At 39.9% G+C, this 8905-nt stretch overlaps 1 protein-coding gene and 2 long non-coding RNA genes across 5 annotated transcripts; 2 read left to right on the forward strand and 1 right to left on the reverse strand.

The window, feature by feature from the left end:
- The first annotated feature begins 3898 nt into the window (after positions 1–3898).
- Positions 3899–5225, forward strand: LOC118598296. The gene is made up of 2 exons (XR_004947428.1): positions 3899–4416; positions 4964–5225. It is a non-coding gene; the product is annotated as an uncharacterized LOC118598296 (long non-coding RNA).
- Positions 4914–6204, reverse strand: LOC118598297. Its single transcript, XR_004947429.1, has 2 exons — positions 6145–6204; positions 4914–5807 (listed from the first exon to the last, which is right to left on the reverse strand). It is a non-coding gene; the product is annotated as an uncharacterized LOC118598297 (long non-coding RNA).
- Positions 6205–6300: 96 nt separating this feature from the next.
- On the forward strand, positions 6301–8899 carry LOC118598298. 3 transcript variants are annotated; one of them, XM_036210921.1, is made up of 2 exons: positions 6301–8184; positions 8251–8899. In XM_036210921.1, exons 1-2 carry the CDS (start codon positions 7808–7810, stop codon positions 8642–8644), a joined length of 771 nt encoding a protein of 256 aa, XP_036066814.1. In that variant the 5' UTR covers positions 6301–7807; the 3' UTR covers positions 8645–8899. The 3 variants fall into 3 exon arrangements, with proteins under 3 accessions (XP_036066814.1, XP_036066816.1, XP_036066815.1); XM_036210923.1 differs by having other exon boundaries at positions 6301–8132; positions 8263–8899; XM_036210922.1 differs by having other exon boundaries at positions 6302–8011; positions 8123–8899.
- The last annotated feature ends 6 nt before the right edge of the window (positions 8900–8905 follow it).

Here is an 8905-nt window from a genome sequence, read left to right on the forward strand (position 1 = left end):
CTTCTCCTGGAGGACGTTTCCGTTTGGACACTAGGTGGAGATCACACTGTAGTATTACAGCTTATTCCAGAAGAAGAAAGAATGAGGAAAAAACTGTTTTAGATCACAAATGGTTACTTTAAAAATATTTCCTTAAAAGAGTTTAGAAAATTAATGTCTGAGTTTATAAAGATGTTCATTTAGTCAGAATGTATGCTTAGGTCGACTGAGTGTTAGCATTAGCCCTCCTATGGGAAATTCCATTAAATGTTAGCACCAATTTCAATATTTTACTTTAGCTTTATGTGCTAAATTGATTTATATTTTTATGAATTGATTATTGATCTATTAAGCTTTAATCGATTCAAATTGATTCATCGATTTTATTAACCCAGTCCTAATAAAAAGGAATTTCCCTGCTGGTATTTTTTTTAATTCGTTAACTTTTAGTCTTTGTTTGAATTCTTTCAAAAACCCAGAAAAGTTTCCAAAAATGCAGGGGGTGAACTTCAAGGTTCGAATGCATCGGTCAGAAAGGACCATCCGTCACAGCGACAGATGACACTAGAGCTACATGGACTTCCTGGGAGGAGGTGAGCCTGGAGGAAAACAGCCCTGAAATCCAATCCTGAATCCACAATGCCTCAGGGAGAGATTTTACAGATAAGATAAAACGAGATGGATTTTAATTTGTTGAAGTACATTTTTATTTAATAACACTTTTATCTACTTCCTAATATTTTAAGGTCACATGCGGCTGACCCATGCTATTGGTTTTTGGGTTGTCCTTGGAGGCTCATAGAGAGGAGCAGCAGCATTGTAATGGGAGATGTGTGTGTCTTACTCGTTGAAGCTCGTTGAAAATGGAACGTACCATTGGTTTATGTGGCAGGTGTATAGTGAAGTGTTTGTAAGGATAATAGAACTTACACGCACATACGATGTAACAATGGCGTACGATGGCTCTATGCCACACCAATCACAAGGAAAGTATTGAACACAACTGCCCTTACAGGTGGATACGGGCTGTCTGTGGGCAAGTAATGGGGAAACCTGTATAGCACGTCAAGGCCCGGGGGCCAGGTCCGGCCCTCCAGGTAATCCTATCCGGCCCTCCAGATCATTTTATTTTATTGTTATTAATTCAATTTTATTCAATTTAATTAACTTTATTTATCCGTTGGGAACTTCATTTGCAGACCAAACATCAGCACAAGCACAGGCCCAGACATGCAGAACTTTGCTAAAACACATACATCCGCATACAAATATAAATAACTATGTCAACCAGTAAAGCAAAAGTTGTAAAGTAAAGGATTAATGACCCGATGTTATCTTGCACTTATTTCTAACTTATATAATTTTGACAAAATATATTTTTATGGAGAGTAAAATATTGAAAGTTATTTAAGGTTTAAGTTGATTTATTCTGGAATAATATTCCAGACTTTTTTATTATTCATAATTATGTTAAAAGTTAGGGTTTTAAAGTTTTAAAAATTGTCATTCTGCTAGATTTTTTGACTATTTTGAAGTTAAGATGTTTTTTTCAGGTACATGCTAGCTGTTTTGGCTGACCTAATTTTTTTTTTTTTCAATTTCAACATTTTCAGCTATCAGCACTATCATCTCCAGCGTTCAAATTCATCTTACAGCATTCACACTAGCATTATCACAGGTAATGCTATATATCTAGTTCATAATTATTTTAAAAAATTAAGGTTTTTAAGTTTTAAAAATGTAGTTTTAATGTTCAATAAATGTTTATCCTGTTCGGCCCGCGACCTAAGGTGGGTTTAGGATTTTGGCCCCCTGTGTGATTGAGTTTGACACTCCTGCTGTACAGAATACATACATTTCACGTAAACAGCACAAACGGGATCCTTAAGAAGTCTGCAAGATTTTGGGGTTAAAAAAAAAGAAAAACCCACAGGACACGCCTACATCTCACCTACTTCATCATTACTGAGCCGTATGTCTTTTGAATGAATGAATGAATGAAATGGTTTATCTCAAGCAATCAGGTCATAATACATAACATATCACTTAATGAATCACACGTAGATCACTTGAAAGGGAGTGGAAGGAAGTGAACTTATATAATCCCACCCCGACTCCACCATTTTCTCTACATGAACTATCAATATCTGAAGAATATTACAGATCGTACTGAACACTTTTAGAAGTGTTCAGTACGATCTGTCGCCTTCAGCGGACGGTTTGAAACAAGGAAGTTTGATCTTCTTTGCCTACACTGTGTATTCATGACAGCTTTAGAAGGTAGTTTTGTTTTATTGTTTAAGTCTTAAAAAAAGATAATGAGGGCCCCACTTGGGCTTTCTGGCTGAGATCGTGTCAGTTCCGCTTGTTCTTGCTTTAAATACAAAATAACAAATAGGACATGATTGGTCGACTGGTCACTGTGTCAAATTGTCAGCTCTCCATCAGGTTTTGTTTTTCTGACTCTTCGATCATTTGTCCATCTTCCAGAGAGGACAGTTGTGTAGTCACACTAACCACAAGCCTAAAACTAACAACCCATTAAAAAAAATTGGTCACATCATGTACAGATGATGTTACTGAATGTAGAAAATATGGGTGAAATCCTGACCACTTGCTCCAGGCTCACAGCCGTGGAATACTGTCTACACAGAGAAAGAGTGACACCAGAAAGTAAAAGTAGTTATTACATTTTCGATTTAAAAAAATTCTGAAAATGTCAATCTTTGTTCCAAATGATTTCAGAGTGTGCTGTATCTGGCTACACTTCTTACTTTAAACACAAAAGCAAGAAGTGAAATATCTCTGCTGTGTTTGAGGAGAGCTTCAGCAGGATGTCAAAAGTAATCCCAAAGTACTGGACCTCTTGCCCGATGTCTACAGGCCGAGTAAGATGTGAACTTATTTGAAATAGCATTGGAATATTGTCATGGATGAAAAAGGCTGCTTCAGATAAGTGCATGTGACTGGACTCTGAAAAAGCAGACACTCAAGACTATGACGACTATGACGACTATGACGACTATGACGACATTTAGCCAGAAATTCAAGAAAAACAAACAATGACATTTTACTTATCCAGAAAAAAGAAAAAAACGCTCAAGCAGATGTTCAAGTGCTGTTGTGCAACCTGTGAGGCGGCATTATCACAGTGCAAAAACAACACAAAAACACAACTTTTTGGACCAAAAAATGAAAGTCAACACATCTGTGAAACTGCTTATGAATGACTTAGTGCGTTACAAATTATTGAGCAAATTGTATTAAAGTGTCAACAAGATCAAATTCTTTGTTTTTCAGTTAAACTCCTGGATGATCTTGTGTCTCTGGGTTCTTTGGATCACTGAAATCAATCTCAGACACCTGTGATCATTAGTAAACCAGGTGAGTTCAATTCAAGGAAAAACTACTACAGAAGGACGTTTCACATTATTAAGCAGACCAACGTTTTCAATCAATATGGGAAAGAAAACAGATGTCTGCTGCTGAAAAGATATGAAATAATAATTAATGACTATTACATATTAGTTACCTGAGGTGTGAATCAGTAATGTCTACTAAAATATGTAAGAATTCTGTCAGAGAATAATCCATAAGCACTCTTTTTTGACCTGTGAGCTTGATCTGCGATGTGAAAAGATGATTTTTAGATGAACATGGAATTGAATTATGATGATAATGAGTATTCCTGTCATGTCGGGTACAATAGCAGCTGGGTGGCTCAGTGGGCTAGGTGAAGGGCTGACACCCAGGAGCCCTGGGTTCGATTCCCAGGGCTGTCCACTGATTCCCACCCAGATTGGGTCCTTAGTCAAGACCCTTGACGCTGCTGCCTAACTGGGTCCCTGTGCCCCTCAAGTACAGGGTTGTGTCAGGAAGGGCATCTACGGTGGCCCTGAAGGCTCACAACACAACACATTAAGATGGCAACACAGACAACACATTAAGACACACAACACATCAACTTGGCAACACACACAACACATTAACACACACAACACATCAACTTGGCAACACACACAAGACATTAACACACACAACACTTTAACTTGGCAGCACCCACAACACATTAACTTGGCAGCACCCACAACACATCAACTTGGCAGCACCCACAACACTTCAACTTGGCAGCACCCACAACACATTAACTTCACAACGGAAGTTTGATCCACAACGGAAGTTGCGTGGCTTTTATTCTGAAATTTCCACCGGGCTAACCGGCTAACAGAAAGTTTCGTCACAGCTGGTGAACTGCAGTGGGAGAATACACGACAAGCAAGCACTCTGAACAATGGGAAGAAGGTTCTTTTCTTTTTAAATGAAGAATTTAAAAGTGAGCTGAGCTCTAGAAGGAGAAACTTCTGCTCGTTTTTTTCTGAGTTGGTCTTTTTTCTCTCGTCTTTTGAACATCGTTTTGGAGAACTTATCAGATACAAGGTACGTTTTTCTCTTCATGTGTTTGGTTGCCAATGTAGGTGATAGTTAGATACGTTGGCTGGGATATTTTTATAATGGACAAGCAAACGTTTTTTTCAGAGTAACTTGACAAGATGAAAAAGTTTGCACTTATGCTAATGCTAATGCTAGCGCTAGCTGTTGTTAGCTAATTTGGCCAAAAGAAATGTGCTGTTGTTTTGTCTATGAAACATGTATGCTGCACACTTTTTTCTTATGCTTCTGGTTGCTACATGTTATCATACTGTTCCTGTTATCATACAAGTGTTTTTGTAATCATGCTAGGTTATATGTGTATCCATCATGAAGTGACCAGGCTTTGTCTTCCTTTAATACTGACAGTTTGAAAAACGCCTTAGTAATTAGTTAAAATAAGAAATCATACATTTGTGCTTCTTTAGACAGTTAAAAGTTGGAAATTTTATGGCTAAAATAAGGGTGATCATACAACTAATGCAATATTAAAAATACCAAAAGGGATTTTTTTTGTATATATGTTTTTCTGTTAATGTAACCATTGTCATTTCAGACAAGGAAAGGAACAACAGAGGGATGGTGAAGAGGAAAATAGAAAAGACATTCTCAAATAGAAAATATAAAGTGGTCCAGTGATAAAAGACTTCCAGGATGGCAATCTTTGAAGTATGTCAAGTAAATATCATTTGTTTAGTACAGTAATTTTTGTAATTCTTTGTAATGCAGTATAAGCTTTTGAAATTAGAACATGACTAAAAATTATGAAGTGGGGAAGATTGCAATGTAAACAGGAACTATAATTAGCAAAAAATAAAAAATAAAAAAAAAAAATAGCATAAACAATTTGTGGAAGACGTATTTCAGCTGAAATTAAGCCCACTGGTCATCATTGTTAAATATTCTAAATTTATAAAACTTGTTTTACATTAATATTTGTGTATTTATTTGTTTGCAATAATTGTTCCTATTTTCTGCTTGGACACAAATTAGACCACAAGAATGTACAGCCAAGCGATATGGCCAATAAAATCTAATCTCTGATTTTTTTCATTCCAAATTTGATTTTCAATTGTAATCATTTTTTTCCTCCATCCTTTTACTTTCTTTAACAAAGGTTACAAACAAAAGAATGTTTTTAACAAAAATAATTTTATTTTCACGTTGTTTAGACATTTGCTTGAAGATGAAGTGCAACTAAATAGAGACTGTAAAATTGTTTATAGAACAATGCAGCAGGTGTTTTATGAGCTACCGCTAATTTAAGCATCTAATAAAGAAAAACAATACAGTCATTCAGCGGAACACTTTTGATAGTAACAGCCTTCAAACTGATTTTGCTGCATGTAGTTTAATGCTCCAAGTTTGAAGTCACAACCCCAGAGACCAAAATCTAATTCCTGTGTCTTGGAAATTATACATTTGCTTATGTCTCATCTTCTGAGTCTTGTTTTCTTATTGTCAGAACACCCTGACCACGATGTGTAAACATTTTGACTTCATTAGAACATCTTGTTCATATTAGATATGGCATTTACGCTCCCGTCTGGAAGCTCCTGATTAACAGCTGATTGTATGACTGTATAAAATGTGAGCGTCCTTCATCACAGATCAGGGCTCTGCAGACCTCTCCGCCATGCTCGCCAACGTGTACTTTTCTCTGCTCTGTTTAATAAACTTTCATGAAAACGTTTGACATTTCTTCATTTCATCGGATCAACAAATATTCCACCACACCTGACTCACCAGCCAAGTTGGCTAGAAGATAAAAAAAGATATAAATATATTTTTTTACTGGAGAAATTATTACATTATTTTTAAAAGTGATACATTTTCATATGAAATCATGCAGAACAAGCGTTCNAAGATTCAGCCTCACAACACCAAATCCAACAGAGTGACGAGGACTGTAGTCCGTGATCTCGACTGACCGCGACGGAATCATCGAACTTCGGTGGACAAATAGATCCGTTGAGGAAGATTCTATTCCAAAATACTTCCAGTATTTTTGTCTGCATAGGTTGATTTGGAACATTAATAACACCAGGTTTTTGCCCTGAACTAAGTCAAGCGTTTTCATTAGAAAAAAAAAAAAAAAAAAAATTTTTTCTTCTATACCATTTGCTGAAACCCAACATAAGCGTGTGAGTCCTGTGCGGATAATCTGATCCATTATCGCGACACAGGTAGCCATAAATTGATAAGTGAATCGAGTCCTGTGCGTATAGCTTGATCCGCTGTGCAAAACCAGGTAGTGAAAACCTGCCACCCACGTGGTGGGGAGATCAGGTGATTTGGTAATGATAGGTTGTGACCAGAAATCTCTGGGAACCAACAAACTTCAGTCGCCCTAACCAATCAAGATCAGGTTAAAGTCCTGTGAGATTAGGTTAGGGAAGGAACTGTTGCCCTAATCAATCAAGATCAGGTTAAAGTCCTGTGAGATTAGGTTTGGGAGCAAAAAAAAAATTGGAAATGGGTAATGCAAATGAGAAACAGAGCGGAGGTTCAGACTCAAGTCTGGTCACGTTTATGAAAGCGAAGCATGGTGTTGAATGTTGTGAATTTGTGGATTACTGGTGTCAGAAACATGGGTTCCCCGAGGGAGGTTCTTTGAGTAAATGCCAACTTGAGAAACTCAGAAAAAACTTAACTGAAGAGAGACGAATGTTGTATGAGCGAAAAAGAGTTAAAACAAAGGCAATAAAGCGAATGGATGACATGAATGAATGTTTGAAAGTTTGGGAAACGGAGTGTGAAAAACGGGAGAGGCAGAAGGCCTGTAGGGCCCTGACTGCCCTGAAAATAGAAAACAAAAAAGAGATAGCAGAAAAAAAAGCCTGATGACTGACTGAAAATACAGAAAATTCCTCAGCACCCTCTTCTTTTCTTTACTCTTCTACACAGAATCTCTGGAGTGCTGCAGTCGGACCGAGTCTGGACTCTACCCCTCCTCCATATCAGCCCCAACCAGGCCAACCAGAACCACACGGTGACGTGGAACAAAATGCAGGAGCGACAGCCATGCAGCCTGAGATGAACCAGCAGCAACAGCAGCAGCTGCTGCCTCCACCCCCCCTCTTCCTCCCGTGAAGATGGAAGAAGTAAAGCTCCGGCCTTCAGCTCCTGCTGAAGCGGCGTTATCAGCTCCTGCTCACAACAACAGATTTGTGAAGGCAAAACAAGAAAAGCTGCAGCAGAAGGAGAGCAGGACAGTGCTAACAGCTCCCATGGTTCAAGTTGCCGGCCGACTGGAGATCCAGTGATTGTGTACCGCGCCTGGACTACTGATGACATCATTGCTGCATCCAAGCACCTGCCCAAACCAGAAAAAGGTGGGGAGGTCTTGGCGCGAGCCCTGGAGGACTTTGTCAGAGACTATGTGCCCAGCTCTGGAGAAATGGCTAGAGTGATGCTGCATATTCTGAGCCAATCCCAGTTTTCCACTCTGAGGAGCCACTTCGAGGCCCAACACCAGCCTGCGACTCACGACTGGCATGACCCTGCCAACCAGAATGCAGCGAACGTGACCTATAGACAATGGAAAGATGGACTGATAGCGGCTGTTCGTGCTCACTTCCCTGTCCAGTGCGACCACGCAAAGGTCAGTGCCTGCATGCAGCATGAGGATGAAAATGTGGAGGGGCTCCTTGACCGGCTGCAAACCGCTTACGACAACCATAGCGGGATAACCAAGCCTGATGGTTTCCCTCAGGGGGACATGACATCTTATGAGACCCTCCTCAAACAGCACTTTCTCAACAATCTACAGAAGACCCTCAGCAGCGCCACCAAAGACTCTTGTGTTGGTTGTGAGGACAGCACTGTCCGTCTGGCCCAGATGGCTCGCCATGCCAAGCCCGAACAGCGCCGCCAGCAGGAAAAGGAGGCCAAAGAAGAAGAAAAAAGAAAAGATAAAGAGCGACGCCCAGCATCGTGCACAGCTGCACCTCCTCCAACATGCGTCATTCCCACAAGCCCCTGCGGCTGCTCCTCCTCCTGCTTGGCTTCTCTATGGGTGCTTACCCCCCCACCTCACACCCCTGCTGACTATGCTGCAAAGGACGCATGCTTCCGCTGTGGTGCCCATGGACATTGGTCAAGACAATGTCCAATGAAAGCCCGGAACCACCAAGATCGTGGGCGTGGATGTGGACGTCAGAACTGGAGAGAACCTCCTCGTGGGCGCGGACACAGAAACTTCAAGAGTTCCTCCCACCATCAAGGAACAGACTGAGGAGAGGGAGGGGTTAGAGGTCTGGATTCTGTGCCGGCTGTGGCCTCCCTGCTCAGATAAGAACGCACACACACACTTACATATTCTTACATCTTCCCACAGAAGATAGTGTTATGCGTCTCCCTATGACAACAGTCACTGTTTGTGAATTTATTGCTGACTCAGGAGACACTTTTTCCATCATCCGTGCTGAATTTTTTATTTTTTATTTTTTATTTTAACACCCCTTTGAGTGGCCAATTTCTTTTTTTCTGTTGGTAC

Source organism: Oryzias melastigma, unplaced genomic scaffold (assembly GCF_002922805.2).
Source record: "Oryzias melastigma strain HK-1 unplaced genomic scaffold, ASM292280v2 sc00301, whole genome shotgun sequence".
Lineage (NCBI taxonomy): Eukaryota > Metazoa > Chordata > Actinopteri > Beloniformes > Adrianichthyidae > Oryzias > Oryzias melastigma.

Bases quoted from the DNA above. Each gene is read 5' to 3' on its own strand.
- LOC118598298 (XM_036210921.1), top strand. From the start codon at position 7,808: ATGGCTAGAGTGATGCTGCATATTCTGAGCCAATCCCAGTTTTCCACT. The intron at 8,185-8,250 runs CCTCAGCAGCGC...TCTGGCCCAGAT, and splicing joins CTCAACAATCTACAGAAGAC to GGCTCGCCATGCCAAGCCCG.